Source organism: Malurus melanocephalus, unplaced genomic scaffold (assembly GCF_030028575.1).
Source record: "Malurus melanocephalus ecotype Western Australia unplaced genomic scaffold, MMel_1.1 scaffold_470, whole genome shotgun sequence".
Classification (NCBI taxonomy): domain Eukaryota; kingdom Metazoa; phylum Chordata; class Aves; order Passeriformes; family Maluridae; genus Malurus; species Malurus melanocephalus.
Window position 1 is genome coordinate 476,311 of NW_026623702.1, and position 22,690 is coordinate 499,000.

Here is a 22,690-nt window from a genome sequence, read left to right on the forward strand (position 1 = left end):
TCTGGTGTTTTTCCCCTCATCCCTTCTTAATCTACTGGTTTTAAGTTTTATTTTTCTTCCTGCTGTTACCTGTTATTGAATTCTTGTCCTGATGTTCCTTGCACTGCTGTTTGCTGTTTTTACAGCTGCAGAGCGAGGCTGATGGATGTGAAAAAGCTTTTTTTGTGGCTTTTTTTTTGCTGTCAGTGTAGCAGAGAGACAAAGCAGAAGGTATCAGACCTTATTARCAGGTCTGATACTTTAAGACTGGTAATTCCTGATGTTAATTATAAAGCAAATTTTTTGAGGTGCAAGTGGATTCGCTGCTAGCTGTGGCTACAAAGGAAAGGAGTCAGTAGACAGGGCTGTTTGCATTACTTTGSCTCTGAKAAGTAATAARCAAGAGGGGCACATTGAGGGTTTGYAAACAGGTGGCTTCCGTCTTCCTACAGTAGGTTTGGGGACAGAGGGAGGAAGGTTGGTCCAGAACAGCAGAAGTGGTGGAGAGAAGAGCACTGCCGCAGCCTTTCTCTGCAGCAGGAGGAAGCAGCTGTGCTKCTTTCTCGGTATTTGAGGGGAAAGACACAGCTAGACTGAAGAGAGAGGAATTTTAGATAGTAAGTATGAAAGATGTGGAATCCCCTGGTGAATGTCAGAAAACCAGCCAAGACTTCAATGAATCATTCTGTCCCCTGGAATTACCGTTGTTAGGGCTGGTTTTGATGTTGAATTGTAATGCAGAAGTCGTAGCTGCCTCTATGGTCCATCTTTGAGTAAAAGATGTGTCTCTGTGTCTCTGGGTTTTTACGTGGTGATTTCTTGCAACTTTTATAAGTTCTTGTTTGATGCTATGAGGTGCATATGAATAACTTCTTTGATTAGCAGAACTTCCCATTGTGCTGTGCAGACCTGCATGTCATGGTACGTGATGGTTCTGGCTGGAGCAGAACCTAGAAGGAACTCAGYGGAATCACTGCTTCTGCTCTTCAGGGTTTAATGTGGGTGCTCAGGGTTGTTCTGTATGTTGAAATGGACACATGCATTGGGTTCTTGCACTTGTAGSCTGGACAAGGAAGTGCTTAGATAAAAAGGGAACAGATCACAGCTAATGGCAGGCTCAATGAGAGGCTCTGCAGATCTTTGCCTGGGTGATCTCAGGGGTTAACCTGTGATGGGAAGAGCCTTGCTAAGCTTTTATTCTGTGTAGGCCTATAGAAAGCTATGGCTAGAAGGAATATAAGAGATGGGGTTGTCTGCCTTCCTGTCCCAAAACAAAATCTGGCAAACCCCAGCAACTCCTGAAGGTGATTGTCAAGCACTTCGTTAGTGATTTCCTGTGATGATAGACTCTAAACGCCAGATTCTTTTGGTAAGTCTAGTTGCCAGTCTGTTTGTTCTGCAGTTACAGCTTATTATTTGTGTCTAAATGCATTTTAATGCATGGGTCCCTCTTAAGCTGCAGCTTTAAAGAACAGGTTCACAGTTTCCCAGGACTGTTCAGGTTCCACTTTTTCTGTAACAGTAAGTGGTGGGTGCCTGGCAGTGCCCAATCTTTCCTGTCTTTCCACTATGGAAAGGTTTCTGTTCCATTCTGGATCCTTGCATGGAAGGCTCACATGTCTGCATTGTAYTTCAGTGGTGGTTTTGTAGAGGATCCTGAGTCTAGGAGAAATCATGGAGTGGTTGATGAAGTCACTGGTTTGCTGTAGCAGAACTTGAGCAGCTGAGTTGCTTAAAAACATGAGTTTGGGATTAACCTTTAATCCATATTCCCYGAACTGTGAAATCCTCTGGCATCTTGTGGTTTCCTGTGAAACTTTAAATTTYTCTTTGTTTTAAGGGGTCAGCCTGCTAATTCTGGGTTTGATTAACAGCATTTTARTGGTATTTGCTATATGGAACTCATAAGGAAATTATTATTAGTGTTTGCCTACCAGTCAGATAGTTTAGTAATACAGTTTTAAGTTTAATGGCATTGATAGTTGATTCATTATGTATAGCTAAACAAAGTAACATTCAAATTCCTACTTAACTAAAATTAGAATTGGTTGCTCTAACATTGTATTTAGCCTCTGTTGTGTTTATTGATTATTGTGCTTGAGAAATGTCAGCCAGCTCAGTGGGTGGAAATGTAGAAGTAGCTTTTGGTGGTTGCATAGAGTAGTCTATTAATGAGTTCTGGGAAAATCTTCATGAAATGTTGGGAGTCTTGCAGGAGTGAGATTGAAGCATTTCACTAAGTAGAAGTATCATCTCCCCTCAGTTCTGGCAAGTAAGCAGGTTGGAGAGAAATGATGCAAGGATGATAGCATCCAGTGTCACCCAAGGATGATAGTGCCCAAATCTGTCTTTCTGAGCAATAGTGGAATTGAATGTAGTTTTTCTATTGTTGTGGCAGATAAAAAATAGGAAAAATCAAGTTTTGTGGAATAGTACCTGACACATGGGCATAATAGATGTCGAAGAGTGCTGGCAGTACTTCAGTTGTTAGAAAGTGTGGGGAATGAGAAAACTACTCACAGGGTTATGTGGCTTTTTACAAATGGGTTGGATCTGTATTTGCTGACTTTTGGTAGAGCTACTAAATTTAGTAGTTTGATATGTGGAATTTGTCCTCAGGTATTTGTTTTGCTGAGGAATAGGGAAGCACAGGATCTCATCCAGTGTGGATGTAGACGTAGCTGTGGCTGCCATTGGCCACATTCCTGCCGTGTTCAGCTTCACTGGAGCAGGGGAATGCTATTCAAAGCATGAGCCATTTGCTCCAGTACACAACAGCCACTGCTCCAGCTCCTGTGCAAAGGATAAAATTGGGTTTCTGTATTTGAGGTCATAATAGTTCTGTATATTGAATTTTTGCTCTTAAGTGTTCTAGGTGCTTGCTCATCGAGTCTTGTACAAGATGTGAAGAAAAAAAGTGAAACAGGAGCAAAAGCTTTTTTTAGTGTGACCTGCATTTGAATAGTGCTCAGACACAGCATTCCTGTCTCCCTGAATTGTTAGATTCTTGTTTAAGACCTTGAACTTTCTTAGAGCCCTGTAGAGAACTTCTTCCATGTTCATTTGGTTTTGAAATTAAAAAAATCATTGTTTTTGGAGAGTGGAGTAATTAAAAAATACCTAATTTTATAGGTAGAGCTTTGTCACCTTTTGGCTTTAAAGACTAGCAATTTCTCGTATTTTAATTCAGCAAAGTTTTCTAAGTTACTTAGCTTCAAATTGTGTATTTTAAGCTTAATACTTAGCTTCAAATTGTGTATTTTCATTAAATTTGTTAGGGTTGCTCATGTGCTGAAAGTTTAAGGAATATGCTTAAATACTGCTGAATTGTGTACTAAAAAGAAAAAAAAAAGATGACATAGGAACTTTTTTTGTTTTCCTGCAAAGTAGGAACATGTGTTGTCTTGCTGAAAGCAAATGGGCTTGCTAAGTAATACTGCTGAAATCTGGCAATTCCTACTTTCAGTTTAGTGGTGGCTACAAATTAGCCTTGATTGCACTGACAGTTCTTGAATTGCTGTTATCGTGTTTCATCTGGGTACTCTTCTTGTTGAMACGTGATCTAAAGAAAATACTAATTCAGTTCATGTAAAATTTTGGATTTGAATTTTTCCTCTGAGCAATATGGGTCTCTGTAGAGTATTTGTTAGGTTTTAGTTGTTTGGTTGGGGTTTTTTTGTGTGTTTTATGATTGTTTGTTTGTACACCTATAGTTCTTTTAGTCAAAGGGAATTCATCTTCTTTCACTGATGATTCTTAGTGAAAACTGTTTTGTATATGAACAAATACTGATCCAAACTGACTTGGTAGATGTTTATTAATCCTGAGGATACAGGAAGAGGAGAGGAAYCATCTCGCATRCCTAGATTTTTTTGGGAGTCATTCTGGGTAGGCAGCTACCAGGTCATAGCTTTAGATATAGAAGTTCTTTGAGCTGTGAAGTATTGAARTAGTTGAGTATTTGTGGTGTGTGTGGGATAATCCATCTGCCCTGACCTGGCACATGGGTTGTAGGGAGAAAGCGCTGTTGYTGATGGTGCCCTTTCCTGGACACAGCTGATGACTTGCTGAGTGGATCATTGCTGATGTTCCTTGTGGACTTTTTCTCCATTGCTGCATTTCTTGGGAGTATTAGTGTGTTGTGTGTGACTGTGTTTAAATTCTGTGTGAGGAATAGCACTATTTTCTTAATACTGTCTCCTGTGAGCATATTTTGTAAGCAGTGGGGTTTAATGAAACCTTCACTCCAGTGGTCTTGTCTCTGTCCYTGTACTCCTCTGCTGCAGTACCCTTGCCTGATACTGTTTTAATCAGGCCATATCGTGCCTGTGTCCCCTCTGCCTATCAACAGTATATCCTCTGGCTCAAAAAATGCTGGGAGTCCTGCAGGGTCTTGTGCAAGGGTTCAGTTACCCCAGTTCACCACTTCCTCTGCTGCCAGCTGGGAAAGCACCCCATGGTGGTGACAGTGTGACACMCAGGTGTGCTGCTGGGCTGSCACTTGCTGAACAGAGCATCTGCATGGGGGTTTCCTGCCCTCTGAAACTCAAGAAGGTCATAATTTCCTTCCCTTGTGCTTTGGAAATCTTAGAACCACACCTTATACTGTATTTTCCTGGTCTTGACTTTTCTCAAGCTTGCTTAAAATTGTTTAGTGAATTTGTGAGATATGATTGGCACTTTCACTGATCAGCTTTCTTTAGGGAAAGGGTTAAACACTTGGTGCTGCACAGGTTTAAGTCACTTGTCAGTGTTGTGCTAGAAAACTGAAATCCCACCTAAGGCTGTACAAAACACTCAAAGTCCTCAACAAGGTTGTTAGTGTAGAGGAACAGTAGGCTTTAATTTTGAGCCATTTTAGAGACTTCTCAAGTACCCATGGCTGTGGTTTTGTTTGTACTCACTGCTCTTTGTGCCTGTGCTCTATTTTGCTTTTCCCTTCTGCCTCTTTACTTATTATCATAATATAACAGTTTCTTGGGGGGAGAAGAAGTGCAAGACTGTTGCTTAGCCTGGGATTCTCATTGCTATGAAAATAAACTGGTTTTCAGTCTGGAATGCTGCATTGCCTAATTCACAGTATTTTTTCAGCTTACTTCAAGTAGCAAGTTTTGTTTTCTCTTTGGTTTTAGCAGTACTGGAGAATTGGGAAATAAGTTTTTTTCTGTTTCAGTCTTAGGAATAAGTGCCCACGCTCATCTCAAAGTCTGTATTTTCTATTTAAAAAAATAGAGCCAGGATTCCCATTCAAGAAGCTCTGATGTTGTTGCTTTGGCTGAAAGCCATGTCTCTTGCCTGCCTTTGCTTTTTTATTTTTTGTAGTTATTTTGATTTCTCTTTCTCTTTTCCGTCCTTCCTGGCCTTGGGTTTGCCCTCCAGACAAAGAGCAGACAATGAATTGCAGTGAATGACACTTGTGAGCAAGGAAAAACTGGGTCAGTTCCAAGCTYGTGCAGGGTGTAGGTATAATAAATATAGACTCATGGGATCATTTCAGTTGGAAAAGACCTTTGAGACTATCTAGTCCARCCATTAATGCAGCACTGCCCAGTCCACCACTAAAACGTCCATAAGTGCCACATCTATAGTTCTTTTCCATACCTCTAGAATGGTGACTCCACCATTTTTCTGGGCAGCCAATTCCACTGCTTGACAACCCTCTTGGTGAAGAAGTTTTTCCTAATGTCCAATCTAAATCTCCTTTGGTGCAATTTAAGGCCAATTCCTTTTGTCCTGGTGCTTGGGCTGACCCTCACCTTGCTACAACATCCTTCCAGRTGTTTCTAGAGGGTGATRAGGTCTCCCCTGGCCCTGGCTGTTCAGAAAGTTTTTTGCTGAGTGGAGAGTGCACCCTCTGAACCATGAGCAGACAGTTTCTCCAAGAAGATGCTGGGGCCAGTGGTGTCAAAGATTTACTAAAATCCACAGCATTTCCCTGAACCACTAAGCGGGTCACCTTGTCCTAGGAGGAGATCAGGTTTGTCAAGCAGGACCTGCCTTTCATAAASCYAYGCTGGCTGGGCCCGATTGCCTGCTTGCCCTGTGTGAAGGATGATCTGCTCCATAACCTTCCCTGGCACTGAGGTCACACTGACAAGCCTGATGTTCCCCAGATCCACTTTATGACCCTTCTTATAGCTGCGGGTCATACTTGCAGATACCCAGTTGGGACCAACTGAGTTAGCCAGCACTGCTGGTAAATGATAAAMAATGGCWYRGTGAGCATWTCCACCAGCTCCCTCAGTACCCTTGGGTGGATTCCATCCAGCCCCACAGACTGTGTGTTTGTCTAAGTGGCCCTAGCAGCTCACTTAGCTTTTCCTCTTGGATTGTGGGCGCTTCATTCTGCTCCTGTCCTTCYGTTCCAGCTCTGGGGTGTGGGTACCTGGAGAACAAATATGAGGGAGTGAGGGGAAGGAGACTGCTACTATTCCTTACTGTGCTGTAAAATCTTTYGATGGATGTTGGGGTCATCTTGCATAATTTACTATGACAGAACACTGAGTAATACTGAATGTTGATGAGTGTTATTCATTAAGGATTTACGGTTTTCAGCTGGGTTGCTGTCATAATTTTAATTACTTCATGAAACAGCATGCTGAGGTCATGCAGAAAATGCCAATGCCTGTAACAAGTATTACTTATTTATTTTTGGAACTGATGCATTCCTATTAAATGGTGTTATAACTTCAGAATCTGTGATTTTCAGGAGCTGGAATTAGAGTTGAGGATAGATGTGGGTTGTGTTTTGGCTGTGAGCATGTCATGTGGCCTTATTTTTCCCCCCAGGCTCTGTGCTGTTAGATGCCGTTGTGCTTTCATATTGTCCTGCACATACTCAGGCCATGATGAACCAAAGCTAAATGATCTAAGGGTAGTTCCTAGGCATGTTTTCAGTCCCACAGGTGAATGGCCAAGCATTTTATCTTCTGTGGAATTGAACATGAAAATGGAGTGCTCTGTTTTTCTCTAGCTTTTTAATTCTTCTGAATGTTTTAAATTTTAATTATTCTATAGGCTTTTAATTTGAAGAACAGTAAATAGAACCAGTTTTATTGAGAAACTTTAATAAACTGTCTACGAAATGGATAATTGATGGTGACACAGATGCTTCACAAATAGTTTTCTTTGGAAGKAAGTCAGTGTTATAGTCTGCTTTCCTCCTACTGTGACTTTGTTCCAAAGCACTGTATGTATTTATTCTGCTACACTGAATGCAGCAGTGGGTGGTACAATGATAAACTCAAAAACGTGTAATAGATGTCAGATTCACCAAATGACACAAAGACCTGCTGGGAAATGAATGGTTAGTGAAAACTTCTCTGAGATCTGGAGCTGAGTGAAATACCATTTGGGTATGGCCTCACTTCCCTGAGAGCAGAGCCCTTGCACRGGATTGAGGGTACCTCAAAGATGAGTTAAAAACAAGAAAACCTRTTCAGTGACTGTGTCAGAGCATCCTCAGGAGCAGTTTGTAATGAGCTTCTCTGTCCCTGAAAATTATTCAGCAGCTGACCCTGGCCATTGTGAGCAGAGGTGGGGCAGGACGGCCCTGCTCCTTATGGGCTGGCAGATTTTCAGGAATTTTGTGARAGATACACAGTACTTGCTCCAGTGAACTTCACCTGTGGACTTGGGACACATCCAAGTTAGAAAACCTCCTTTTCAAGTACAGAGGACTACCTTAAGATCAGTTTTTTCACATATCTGCTGAGGATTGCATTATGATAACCATTGTGGTATGGTTGTGTTGGAAGTATTAAGGGTATATTAAAGTTTATGGTCCTGCAGTAAATGTCAGTCTTAAGAAATATTGTGTTGTGCTTCCTCTTGAGCATAAATATTAGAGAGCTGTCTGTGTTTGTTTGGTGGTGGTGGGTGTGGTGTTCCTTGTGTTGTTTTGTTTCTGGYGCTTGTTTGTGGCATTTGGTGAGCGCTGGTGTTCAGCAGACTCTCCAGGAGTGAAGGTCTTAGGGAGTTGGGCTGGCAGGGGCTGGAATCTGATCATACTCATGCAGTGTAGCCTGGCTCAGGTCAAGTAGAAACAGTGATTTAAAAAAAAAAAATCAATTTTAGTAAACTTATTCCTAAATGTGTTAAAATATGAAAGGATAGCGCAACATGTAAGTACARGTCTTAAGTATGTAGGTTGAGTATTATAAAACATAAGAAAGACCTGTTGGACAAGTTAAAATCTTAATAAGAAGAGTTACTGGTCTAAGCACTTGTAGTTAGAGTTTTTGTTAATGCTTAATCAGCTTTTGATGGCTGTAATTGCCTCTTGAAATCTGAACAGAGTATTCTCTTACAGCTTGGTTCATCTGGTTTGGGACAAGGAGTGACTTACACTGGGAAAGCAGGAAGTATTTTTGTCTTTCGTTTTCCTTTGGTTTGTAAATAAAAATGATGCCAGAGGATCTACCAGGTCCAACCTTGAGAAATGTGATCAAAATAAGCAAAGTRAATTTGAGGTACACACGAACCTGCYRTYGTTCATTTAAAAGCTTAGTACCAAACCAAACCATTTACTTCAAGCTTTTCTCCTCCAGTACATGTATTTCAGAGTAATAGCTTATAATTGAAATAACATTAAATGCTGCGTGTACATTTAATCAAATTTCAATTTCCATACAAATGAGCTCAGCAGACAAGAACAATTRGCGTAGCAAATGAAAAATGACATTTCTTTGTGTTAAAAACGGAAATAGATTCAAATCTATACTTGCTGTGTAAACACTAAAATCTAGTGTGCATCTGTAGTCCTAGCTACTGAAAGACTGTCTTAATGTATCAGATTTTACTAACGGATGAACCCTTCAATAAAAACAAGTTCAGTAATTGCAGTCAGAAGAATCCAAATTTTCGTATCAGTGGTTGCAGTCCCTGAGTTTAGTTTYTGTCTCAAAGTACTTTGCTGAATTGAGACTTAGATTTTGGAGGCTTTATTTCTAGCCTCTGATTCCTCATCTGTACCTCTGAATTTGTGAATTGCTGTGACATCAGGGTTTTTGTACTGCTGGTGGTTCATATGTTAGAGCTAGGAATGTGAGRGGAATGTTCTGGCTGTCAGGGATACATTTCTGCTTTAGGATCTAGTGCTCCTTTTTCCTCAGATTATTGTAATGATAATCCTTAGTGTCCTGAAAATGTAAGGTAGAAATTTAGATTTTGAAAACTTTGATGAGTTCATCTAATGCTATACAGTAGTTGTTTATTACATGTGCCTGAGATAGGGCCTTGTTCATTTTCATTGGATGTAGCATTTCTTCCGGCTGAATTTCTTTTATACCTCTCTCTTCGGTTGAAGGAGGATAAATAACACAGCTAAACCAGTATCAAAGTCTTCTCATTTAGCCAGCAGCTTATCTTTGCAGGAAATGTTTACAGCTGCTGGCTTTTGCCCAYTGCCATGAGCTGTTTCCACCTTTGCTCTTTTCTCTCACCCCAGTGTGTGTGACCTGGTACCAGCTTTTGGTGCCTCTGAGCTGTGACCCTGGTCACCAGTCGAGGCTTTTCTGATGCTATGGAGGTAAAGGTCSCAACTGTTTAAATGTTTCCTGTTAGAGCAAATATTAAAAAAGATAAACACATTGGAAGATGTTCTTYAGTGGCAGACAACTATTATGAAGCTCCAATTCCACATTAATGGATTTGTACAGCTGTATTTCTGCTGAATTAGCTGGAGCATGCAATCTTTCTGGTTGCAAGGGGACAAACCAGAGCTGATCTGACTTAATGTGGACAGACAGTAGCTAATTTGATCTAAAGCTTGCTCTTTCAAAGCCAGCTGATCACATTCATTTAGGAAACTCAACCAGCAAGGTGAACTTGTTTTGAATCAACACTTTGTCTCATKTGTCTGTTAGAGCCTTGCTTTGGTCTTGGAAGTTCTAAAATGAGATGTACTGTGTTGAAAAGTAATTTCATGTACTGGATATAGATCCTCCTTACCTTTCTTTGAAGTAAAGCAATTGTTTTGAATAACCATTTATCCCCTATGTTTTAGCATAAAAAGGGGGAAGATTAATAAGAAATTAGTTGCAGTTTAGATGTGAGCAGGAGGTGTCTTAGTCCAAATGAACCTCAAAAATCTTTAAAAATTACGCAGAAAATACAGGTTTCRAGTAGTGTAATGCCCAGGGCACCACATTGACCAGTGTGCATTTGCCACAGGAAGGATGTGCTGCAGTTCCCAGGGAGGAAAATGTTCTCAATTATGCAGAGTACATGAGGTTGTTAAACCTGAAAAGGCTTCCTGGATCATTTTATAATGGCCAAAATCTGTTTGTTTTGTGAAATGCTGAAGCTGGCTGGAAATTAGAGTAAGCGTGTGTGTGTGTTTTATTCATCTATCATGAAGTCCTTCCTGTGGGTAATGCTTCTTGTAAATGGGTTTTTTTTTCAAGTACTTAGCAAAAAATCAGGAAATTAGCCTGCTGTACAGAAMATTCGAAAAGCTGGTTGACCCTTGTTTTGAAATACACGATGAGTTCTGTGAAACACCTGGCATTCAACATGCAGTGGGGAAAATCTTCAGAACAAAAGCTTTCTGTGAGTGTGTGAGCAACCACCTTGAAAGATGAGGTTTTTCCTGTGTGAAACCTCAGTTTTTCTGTTAGTCTGAAATCTTGTTGGTTTTGCTGCTGGCTAACTGAGAAAAATATGTGACAGCTAAAGCAGATGAAGACCTCTTGTTTGTATGGTACTGTTTAAAATGATTTATAATCTTTTATTTCTGGTTTGATGAAGTAAATCTTCAACTGTTTTTTAAGTTTTCTTYTAAATTGTGAATTACAAGTCCACAAGTAGCCTTGCTAAGACTTCTTTCAGATGAGAGGCTTATGAACAGGTTATGTTATCTAATCATGTGTCCCAGTAAGTTGGTATTGGATGTTTTTTGACCTTCACTTGACAATTAGTTTTATCCTGAGTTATGTGTTAAGCTTGTAGAACTGATGGTCTGGTCCTGATTTCAATTTTTCTTCTCTTTTTATACTGAGTTTAAGGAATTTCTTGCTTTCTCTATCCAATTTATAGTGGAGAAACAGGTGTAACTGTTACCAGACAACACACTGTTGTTACTTGTTAATATTTCTGACAGACATTTGTTCAGGTACAGATGTGCTGGTGAAGCAGCAGGTTGCTTGGGGTTTAGGGAATAAACACTRTGTCACCATGAAAGCATGGAACCAGCAGTTAGGACAGCTGGCTTCTTACAGGTTCATTCATCTTGTGTGTAGCCCTTGGCAAACTCTTTAATTTTTCTGTACTTCATTGTTACTGTGGCAGAAGGATGTCATGGTTGGTAAGATTGGTGAGGGTTAATGTAGAAGTGGTTTGAGATAATGAAATGAAGAGRCTATAATGTCGCCTCACTGCTTCAAGTGTTTTCATGTTCTCACACTGCCTGAACTATRTGATGTTTTGTAAGTTTATGCTGTATATAGTGCAAAAACTACAATTGCTGTTTTCAGTGTTTTACTTGTTTCCCTTCTCCCCWGCAAATGCCAGATGAATTTAATTGCTCTAAAATAAAATTTCAGTGTTCTGAATGAATTTCGTACTGGAGCATAGCAAAGACTGCATCTGATCCTTAAAAGAAAAAGAAGCCTTTTATGTTAGAATTCACATGTGAATCATAATACTGCTGATATCACTCATCACATTGTACGTGAATGCTGGGGGAGGTTGCATTTCCACATTTTCACTTCTAGGCAGTTGTTGATGCCCTTGGCTTAATGTTGCCTTGTGCTTCTGCTCCAACAGCTGCTTGCTCTTAGCTGAACTTGTGCCATTAYGTATTTACTAATGATTTTGAAAATATGAAATGTTTCTGCATTTAACAGCTGGTGGAAGATGCAGTTTTAGTGCTGTGAGGAAGTGATAATTTAAGATACTTTCTTCATCTTTTCTTGCTGTGAGTTACCATTAATAGCTGTGAATTGTGAGGGATATCTGTCTTTAACAGAAATGGGACTGGTATTTTTGAAATTTTTGTTATTCTTCAAAAGAACTAGAAATGTGTATGTGAAGAAACTCTTTATTTACCACACTCCTGGAAAGTACGAAGTCTGAGCATGTATTAAGTGATTACTTGCATTCCAGGAAAGATGGATGGCCACGTTATGTTGTGCCATTCAGTAATGCTCATCCATCTTCCTGACTCCTGTCCTGCTGCTGTCAGTGTGACTTGCCTTTTCTGTAGTAGAAATGGGCCTGGGATGTTTTCATTTATCTGCTGTTTTAGCTTAAAAATTGGCTACTAAAGTGAAATGCTTGGCAGGTTGTGGAGACSGATACATACCCTGTGCATCCTTGTCTCTCTCAAATATCTTTGTTCCTTGGCTAAGTATCTTGCAGCTTCTTTATAGACTTCCATCTATTTTCATGTGTGTATCTGAAAGCTCTGGGTTGGGATGGCTCAGGAGGGCTCATTGACAGTGATTTTAATTTAACAGTATTTCTTTGTGTCACATTTCCCCCCTCCGCAGTAGAATTGCATAGCAGTTCATGTTCCTTGGTCTGAAGTAATTAGTGCATCTGACAGCATCATCTCCACTGGGACCAATGGTACAGCTGGTCTGAAAGGTGTTTTAATAGAAATGCTTTGTACTCTTCCATGTATCCACATTCTTCAGAGAGGAGTGTCTCTAACACAGGAAGTAATGACATTACAGCATGTAGCTGGCATTTTTTTAATGCCCATAATAGTGAGATGGAGTCATCATTTTATCTGAACCAGTCATATGTAATTGTACATAAAATAGTAATGCAGGTATGAAATTGCAGACAGACAAAAGTACTCTTGACTGTTTTTCCCATGTGCACRTTGGCATTCCTGGTGAATGCTGCCTGTGAAGCCAAAAGGCTGCAAAATAACTGTTTACTGGGTSTATGTGTGAATGCCATTGAAATTAAGCAGTAAAAGAAAAAATCAAGTTTATTTTAAGTATTGTATTTTGCCATAACCACAGGTGAATGCAATGGAAACCTGGAGCTGGGCTGAGGATAGTCTTTCATGTGTTAAAAGATCTTTGCTGCAGGYCCCGGTGTAAATTCTGTACTTTGAAACTGCAGTAGCAGGACTTTCTAAGGAACCTCCCACTGTGTCCTGACCTTGTGCAAAAGTGGTGAAAGAAGCTGCAATGATTTACCAAAGAGTTGGTGTTTTTCTGTGAACTTGAAATCTGAATGGTTTTAATTTCAGCTAGAGATTTTGTGGTTCTTGGTTWGGTAGTTTGTGTGTTGCTGGGCTTTTTCCTCTAAGTTGAAGAGAGATTTAATTAACTATGAGATTAGGTTTGAAATTATTTAGCTTAAAGATAGATTTTACATTTTCTGTCTAGGTACATTGCAAAAGTGAAGCTTTTTCCCCATTTTTATTCCCCCTGTTTTATTCCTCCTTTCCCTCTTCAGGCTAACTAAATTATTTCATATTTTGTTCTGAAGGGGAAGTCATTATGACCTGAGCTGGTAATTTTTTTTCCATTTCCCTTGTGCTCGTTCTCTGTTAGCTGTTTGGGCTGAGTAAAGCTCTAAATGGGTGAGAGCACTCTTGTGCTGTCAGGTCTGTTGTTGCCGTCAGTAGTCTGGCAGGTCCGTGTGAGTTCTTAGCATCTTGTGACCTGAATGTTTGCTCTGAGTAGGTGGTTGCTAAGAGGATGTGCCTGCTTTTATTTTTCTAGAAGAGCAGGTCTGTGCTTTATAGAGAAACCAGTCACAGGACTGGATTTTAGTCTAACATTGAATTAGAAGCCTGTTATCGATATGTTATACCAATTACTAGGTGTATGTGTAGAGCTTTTATTGGGAGGGCACGATGACTGGGTTTAGTACGCCCAGTCATGTTGTTTGAACACTAAATGTGACCTCTGTCTTGATTTAGCTTAGACATGTGTTTCAAGAAGTAACAACTGCAATTACAGCCTGCTCTTATATTGTACACTGTGGATGAGAGAATGCATACCTGTATTTTAAATTCTCTTTTAGAGATTTCCTTCTGCAAGACCGGTACCTACTGGATCTTTTCAAAATYTGTGTTTTACTTACAAACTTTTTTTCCTGTTTAAAAGGGAAAACATAAATTCTCTACACATAAATTACCTGGGATAAGAGCTGCTGACTGAGAGGAAAATGTGCTAAATTGTTCCAAAACAATGGTTGGAAAATTGGCAACCACTGTCTAGAAGAAAGATGGACAATGATGGTTGGGTGTGAAAGTGAGCCTGTGGATGGTGATGACACTGGCAGATAGGCTGTGAACAAGTTTACTTGTGTAGACAGACCTTTTTCTTCCCTGCAAAATGTTTTGAGGGACATGAAATGAAGCTGAGTTATTAGGTTCTGGCATTTGATAGATGGGATTGAAAGAAAAAAAGCTTTGGAAAAAGTTGTACTTTTTATGATGCTAATTAGGTGTGACAGTGTAATGATGGCAAGTAGGCAGTGAACTCACAGAAGCAGGAGCTACATGTTTGCAGATAGTGACAGGTTCTAGTAAAGGATATAGTCACATGGAGAAGTTCTACAAAAGAGCTGAWGCTAGAAAGTGAAAACAGCTTCATTGATGTAGATATTGTTTTATAAKTACTTCTGTGAAATGTGTCTAAATCAGGCTGGACATTTGTGCAAGTSTAGTGGGTCTTGGCATACAGAGTGATTAGAATGGAAATAGGATTCTGAGGTTGTTGCATAATGTAGCACTTAACTACYGAAACATATTTTTGTTGAACTTCGGTTCTGAGAAAATTGAACAAGTACTCCTCAGTGCCCCACAAGAAGTAAATGAGTAATGGTGTGGTAATAGCTGCTCACAGGGTGTTATCAGAAAGGTTTTTCCATGGGTGTCTTGAGAGAATTATTTCCCAGACTTTCCTGTCTGTTGAAACCACAAACATAGAGTTTAKAACATGATGTGATCTGAACTGAAGGAGTCTATAACAGGATGAGTTAACCAGAGATTTTATCTGTTGCGCTTCAGTGATCCGTTACATGACAGCTGATTAATATATGTATAAATTTGCAAGAATAAATAACACTTCAAACAAAGCACTGTTTTTTTTTTCCTCTTTCCTAGAGCTCCGCTGCACCCCAGGGCAGTTTGCGTGTCGGAGTGGAACCATTCAGTGCATCCCTTCAAATTGGCAGTGTGATGGATGGCCCACCTGCGAGGAYGAGAGCGATGAAGTTGACTGTCCAGGTAAGTTAATCTAAGGAAGAGTGCTCAGCCCTGTGCCAGCTTACTTTGCAGCAGTACTCTGACTCTTTCAGATTGCTTGCTTATTTTTATTTCAAATTAATGATTGTTTGGTAGAACTGTATCCATTATTAACAAAGTTGGAGTTGGCTTCACTTAAAGCAGCTAACAATTTCTTGCTTGTCTGAGTTATCCTTCCATTCTTACAGTCTGAGCAGGTATGCTTGAGATKAGGAGAATTTATGGTCTGAAAGGAGACTTTTCTGACAAGGAAAAAATCATGCAATTAAACTGAAATGACATGTAAGCCTGTGGTTAAATTTGGAATTACTGATTTGGCTGTATAGCACTCAGACAGTGCTGGGTGACATTGTTGGACTTGGGTAGAGACCCTGTTTTATTGCTCCCTGTTCTGATTATGCTTCTTGTGCTTAAGTGGAGAACTTTGTTCTGCCAGRCAAGCTGATGTATTTGCACTTCATAAGCTCCTATGACCATATGCTTTCAGGAGCCTGTTACCAGCAGTGGATCTCTGCTAAAGCTACTGGATACTGATCTGTGCTCAAAAACAAGCAAAATTGTGACTATGTAATCATAATTTTGAACATTCTCAATTGTTCTTGAAAAACAGGCCAGGGCAACTCTTTCTGCGTATCATAGGAACAATGTAACAAGTATCTGAAAGTCTGAATTCAAAAACTSTTTTAAGAAGTTCTTTGCCAGTGAACTACTTAATTTTCTTGGCAGAGAGTCACATGAACTCTGTGTCATTGTCATCACAGTCATTCAGTCTGTCATCATTTTGAATTCTCAGCTGTTTTAGAGAGGTGCTACAAAATAGTAACATTGATGTTTTACAGCAACAATCTCTCCTAATTATTCTTATTATCTAAAGGAATTAGAGAAGTAAATCTAAACTCAAACTTTGAAGCTGCTCCCATGTGTGCTGTGGACTCCCATGTGTGCTATGGACAAATAATTAAAAGAATGTCAGTGCTATTTTAAGAAAACTTTTGGTTTTTTTGTATGTGAATTTACAGCAAAGGGGAGAAATGGTAGTTTCTTCTTACGTTGAAAATAAAGGTGTGCCATTGGTAGTCTGTTTAAGAATATTCTTTACAATGGGGATGTCCTAAAGAAAGATKATTTTATTGCTGTGCTGTTATTCTTCCGTTTTAGCTAACTTTGGCCAAATGTGAAAAACTAGGGATCTAATAAAATTCTGGAGTCCAATGGACTTGAGTGGCTAGGGGAGGGCAGAGTGATGTTAATTTTTGGGTTTACTCAAAAAGCACTGAARGCTTTGCTTGTAGGAACATTTGAACTTCCACATTAGTAGAAAACTATTTTCATCCTCTCCTATTGCCTGATATGTTAATCAGCAACTTAAGTTGTTGCATAGACTATGCACCAGGATGGTGTGACTAAGGACTGGAGTTCCAAAGAATAGTTTGTATATGGATAGGAGGATGATTTAATGGAAGCAACATCTCAGTACTTAGGCTCTGGTGTTGTGCTTGGGGTGTGGGTCTCACTGGACAGTCTGGCCTGATGTGATGAGAAGAACTTGAAAGCTAAGGAAATGAAAYGTGGGAGAGACTTGTTTGACCATCATGTCTGTATGCAGGAAGAGAGGAATAACAAATGTGAAGAAAACCAGAGGGGAAAATGCTGGAAAGCATAGAGATGGAAAGTATGCCACTTGATGAGAGGAGTAATTAGATAAGTAATTGGTGAAAAGGCTGTGCTCAGTAAAACAGCCAGAAAGCAGGTGTGGTGTTTGTGAAAGAACCAAGATATTTGCACAGTAATGTGAGGAGTGCAGCCAGTAAACCTGAGGAACAAGAACTACTGGTGTAGGATGTAAAAACTATTATACCTGTAACAAAAAACTTGGTGRGATTGTGTTGTGACCTGCAATGGGTGTTGAAGGGCATGTGTTATTCAGAGCTGTCAAGAGCAGGGAGAGGTTGGTGTGCCTGGGAATGCTGTGCTGGAGCARACACAGGAGTAGCATCAATGAAAATAAACCTGAGGCCAGATCAGTGTGGAAGAGCCCAGKGTGCTTGTGTTGAGGAAAGCAATKCGTATGTGACGAGTCATAGGAGAGATTGTCTTGGGACATTGGTTGGGGAGCTAATGCTACTAATAATAGTAACACAGTCAGGAGTGGCAACTTTCTTCTTTGGCCACTGAATTAACAAGAAATGATGCAGCTTTAAATTTAGAAAATACCTTTGGATTAGATGAGCAGTTGTGTGATGATTCAGCTAAATGTAAATACTTTAATTAAAAAGTTCTTACCTTCCATAAAGGCAGGCTGAACACTAAAAGAGCTGGTTAGTGAAGCCACCTGGACTTGTGAAACTTGAGGAATTACAGTATCCTTAAATTTATAGGTATGAAAACTCTCTGAAGCTTGAAAAGAAAGCTTGGAAGAAAGGGCCCTGAGTCTGGTTGGGAAGCTTGTTAATCTTCAGCCTTTGAGCTACTAATGGCACACTCCAATATGAGCAACTCGGAAGACATCAATGGCAGTGAATTAGGGTTTTGTGGTGGTGTTAAAAGTGTGTTTCAATGACTRCTTAGTCATGCTGGTGTTTTGAAAGGTTTATTGCAAAGCCATTGTAAGTTGTTTGCCACTGTTGGTTTAGTTCACCTTTTCTAGACCTGATTTCATTTGTATTAGTAACAAAGGTCCTATTAAAAGAAGAGGATCTGTAATTAATAAATTAGTTTGGTAATTGTGTGTTGGCRTAAGTACAAGAAACATTCCAAATAGTAAGTTTTTTGTGTGAATAATTTCTTATGGCATTTTTTTCAAAACACAATCAGGTAAGACATTAATTCATTGACAATCTCAATACGTTTATGAGATGGCTATTTTTTACTAGACCATACATTTCTGTGAAGATTGTCATTATAGCTGTTCTATTCTTACTGTCTCTTATCACAATGACCATTTTCCTTTAAAACTGGAATTCCTTTCAGTCCCAAATTCRCCATGTGCAAAGTGCTGTTCCCCTTGCCCTTCCCAATAGGCAYACATATGTCAGTGGAATCTGCAGCAGTGATTACCCTCAATCCATCTCTCTGATAGACTAAAACCAGTGGCTGCTTGCTCTTGTGACCATACTAAAAATTGCTGGGAGGGTTTATTATGTAGCATGGGCCTGTTACTCCCTTCTACTTAAGCAGCAGAGCTTCATGAAATTTGTCAACTGTTCCATGTCAACAGTACTYGATCCTAAAAATAGTTTATCCCAAAGTGGGATAAACTAATGAAATGGTAGAAATAGGCATTAATATCTTAAACAAGGCATTTTACAAATGGGAATTTATTATTTCTAATTGCTTTCTCTTATGTTTCTACACAAGCARTCAAAGTAGAAACAAAACTTTTTCACCTATATAAAAGTTGTGTATTTAAACCTGTAAGAGGGAAGGGATCTGCAGTTTACCTTTTACTGCTTATTGGATTTCCAGCTTTGCTTCTACCAGAATATCAGATCAGCTTCTGCAGATATCCTACCTTCTTTGCAGGCCTTCTGGACTAATTCATTTTCAGGAGGACAAGCAGAGCAAGGTTGTATAGCTCTGGCTGTAAACCTGTGTTTTCTTCCTAAACTGCARGTTTGATGTTTTTTTCTGTTGCCTGTGAATGGAAATGGATGTCTTAAACTCAAGTGCCCTTCATAAATTCCATCCATATAATYTTTACATCTTTCTTTCCCTTCTGATGAAGCAGCAGCTGCAGCAACCTGTTTTCAAGTGATCAAAAACAGCTTTGTGTTTTGTTTCACCAAGGATATTTTGTGKGGTTGAAGTGGCTCTTGACATTTGTGCGCTTTTTAGTACATCTCCTTTTTACWAGCTAGGCATTAATGATAAAAACCTCTGAGCATTTCCACACCTTTCCCGAGCCCTTGCTGAACTCCTATTTTTTTTTTACCCTACCTTGTGGCGTTTAAATTATAAGGTGTTTTCTGTCAGTCCATTACCTTGAACAGCACTCAGCACAGCAGGATGCTGTTCTTAGGTGGCATTGATGTCCTAGCACAATGCAACTGATAACACACAGCATGGAACTGCTTGATCTGGGAAGAATCACTCCTCTCTGGGAGCTTCTGAACTATATTTCCAAATACTGAGGCRCAAAACTGGACTTAATCTTGAAGTTCTCTCACCTCTCAAATTACTAGATGGAATTAGAAGCTTTCTAAGCCTTTAGTAGGTAATATGCTGGAAAGAAAATTTGAAGCTTAGGGGACAAGGCAACTTTTATGTAAATGTTGAGAATGTGTGTGTTTAAACAGGAGCAATTCAAATCTTGGAACTAATAAGATATGGCAAGACCTGGTTGCTTCACAAGCAGTTTAATTTTGACATCATTTGACATAGTACATCCATCCTTATGAAGGATTTTGCTTGAGTGACTTGACATCTGTGACACAYAGGCTTCCCAAAAGGTAGTAGGAGCCATCAGCACGGCAAACTTCCATTCTGAATCAGTAGCTTTGAGTTTTAAACAGCTGAAAATGGCCACAGAATCATCACTGTTGGATGACTTTCTTGATGTATGTTGCTATACTTAGACTATAATTGTGCTGGAGTGCATTAGATAGCAACTGTAAACTGGAAGCAGCTGGGTGAATGCTAATCATGACTTGATCCATTGGGAAACAGATTGGAAGATGCTTGTGTTCACCACACTGTAGTATTCAAAGAGTGAAAAAAAATAGTGCCCCATGAGTTTTTCCTTGAACCCRTTTTTTCATTTTCTGCACCATCTTTAGCCAGCAAATGACATTTCTGGAGTAATTATATAAAGTCAAAGGAAACAGATGTGTATCTGTTTTGGCTAGTAAAAATACTGCTGTTGCTGTTATTGCCTGTGCTTGTAATATCCAGAAGAATAAAGATCTTGGAGAATAACTGATCTTCCAAAATTTGATAGCTTTCAGAATATTAAGTATGCATGTAAGCACTGAAAATGATGGCCTTTTCTTCGTGAAACACTCAAACATAGGTTCTGATCTGCTGACTTAAGTTGTTATCTTAAAAGAGTCCTTGGCACTCTGATTTATTTTTAGGGATAAAATCATTTGTATAAAGGAAGCAGGAGCAGCAAAGTACATGGGAAATTCTTCCTCAGAGTATTATAAAAGTAAAATAGAAAACCAGTCCAATTAAACCTTTGCCACCAGAATCTGCAACAGCTTTTCATGGCAGTCAAGTGACTTAAAGGCTTGTTAGCATCTCGTTATTGCCCTGGAAAAAGTTGTCATCATTGCTTTTCTTGGAAGATAGATACTCAGGTCAAATAGAAGCAATTTAATATTTGTAGAGCACCAKTTTATTAAGCAGCTGACAGTGTAAGGCTTGAAGAAGTGACTTGTGGTTGCTGCTTTGTGCCACTTCAGTCCTGGTTTCAGCAGCGAATCTGCTGACATGGGCAGATGCTGAGGAAGGAATGAGTTCTGCTTSCTGGGTGCGGACTGATGGAACTCTCTTCATGTGGGATCTGTGTAGCTATTTTTCAAAGCATCTGGCATAAATTTAAGATGTTAGCCTGTGTAACCCTTCCTTAACCTTGCATGTTAAAACCTGTGAACTTTYGTTTTATTCCTGGGGGAGATAAATTGTTAAGTCCTTGTGGGCGTTCTGTTTAGCTGCAGAGGGTCAGCCATATGGTGCTGCATCTGCTCTCACTTCTGAAAGGGAACTGATTCTTCATGTGTTTGGTTCTAACTGGTTCTTTGGGTTTAGCTGTTACCATTTTATGCCATGGGAAAACAGAGCTCCCCGTGCTGAGCTCRATAGAATTTTATAAAGCATTCTACATTAGTTAGTGTTATTTTTAAAGTCCTGCTATAATTGAGATTTGCTTTTYTAGTGTCTCAGTATTTCTCTGAAAATCATAGTGTAAATACTRCTACTGAACCATTAGGATTAAAAACAGATTCTAAAACTAAAAATAGATTAGCCTTTAAAGTAATAATAAAATMAGTAATCTTCACTGCTAAATTATTTTACCATTTTGTATCCTCTGAATGTACGCTGACTGAATTTCTTGGCAGTGACTTCTTGCCTGTGATAGATAGCGTATTCTAATATTGAGCACTGGAATTACTGCTTTAGTCCTGTAAGGCCATGCGAGTGTATTATGCACAGCCGTTCCTTAATGGGTGATCTCTGTAGACATGTAATTCCTGGGATAACGTGATAATTAAATAGCCCTTGCTTATCCCATTAACCCAGGGCAAACTCAGTRTGCTAGAGCCAGCTGAATGCAAAGCGACTCTGCTGTTTCTGGGCTCCAGCTAGGGATTTTTTTTTTGCTCATCAGTGCCAACATTTGTTCCAAGGAGTGCACTGTTTGATGTTAGGTCTTGTGGAGGTCTTTCCCTCAGGTAGTGCGCTGAACAGCCTCCAACTCAGGGTTTAAATGACCATGAAATTGCTGTGGACCTCTTGCTTTCTAAAGATAGTCAGAAAAGAGGAAGTTTTATTGACATGATTTCATATATATTTCAAACAGATGTTGTTAAACCTGTTTTAGGAGATGTARCTTTTCTTTATTTGGGATCATGACTGGTTTATTTGGTTTAGCGAGGCTAAATAGAGCTAATCAGCTTTAAAGGAAAATAAGCAGATTTTTTTATATGGAAATAAATGTCTACATAACTCTGTGCTGGTTCAACTCTATTACCTTCAATAACATCTAGTAGTATTAAATAACATACTAGTAGATATTCGTAATGCTTGCATTCTTGGGTTCTTAATTTTTCTCTTTTTAAGGTTAATCCCTTGTTTCCACATTAATCTTCCTCAGTGCTCACCTCTGTCTTTCTCAAAGATTSCTCCCCACCATCGCCAGCTTTCTCCTTAGGAACCTGCTGGTTTTGCTGGCTGTGGCCCACCCTGCAGTGCTTCCACCTGAACTGGGTTCCTTATTTACTCCTGGTAGTTACATGGAGCCCTCCAGTTCCTTGAATAACATCCTACACCGTGTTCTTCCTAATTTACTGAATCCAGTTGTCATGTACATCTGTTAGCCCTGCCACTGAGATGAGGGGGTGTTTGGGTTTATTTCAGAAGTCATGAACTAACAATTCCTTAAGAAGCTTGAGAGTGAACAAAAAAGCCTTGCTCTTCTGGCTGAAGATGTGTCTCCTTTCCTGGTTTTAATTACATCCTACATCTCAGAGAATGTGTTGGAAAATGTATAGGAGGAGTTGTCTTATGTCCTTGAACACACAGCTGAGGAACAAAGCAGCTGGAGAGTGGGTTGTTCTGTAAACAGGAACAGATAAAATGCGCCAGGGATGATGCATTTGCTGCAGTAGTTGAAATGATGAGCAGCAAGTCCTGTGTTGAATTGCAGGCTGGTGAGAATCTGCCAAAATATTTAGTTCACTCTGCACAAGTGGTGTAATGGTTTGTTGGCTCTTTTCAGTTGAAGGTATTTCAGTTACCTGCTGTGTAAAATGGCCACGCTATTACTGCAGGGAC

The 22,690-nt window shown here is 39.6% G+C and overlaps 1 protein-coding gene across 4 annotated transcripts in view; it reads left to right on the forward strand.

Annotated features, from left to right (window-relative positions):
- DGCR2 (DiGeorge syndrome critical region gene 2) overlaps positions 1 to 22,690 on the forward strand; it is a 42,016-nt gene that overhangs the window by 4,737 nt on the left and 14,589 nt on the right. For all 4 annotated transcript variants that reach the window (XM_057380742.1, XM_057380744.1, XM_057380743.1 and 1 more), the window contains exon 2: positions 15,056 to 15,178. In XM_057380742.1, the coding sequence (XP_057236725.1) occupies positions 15,056 to 15,178 (123 nt within the window). The remainder of the gene's footprint in view (positions 1 to 15,055; positions 15,179 to 22,690) is intronic.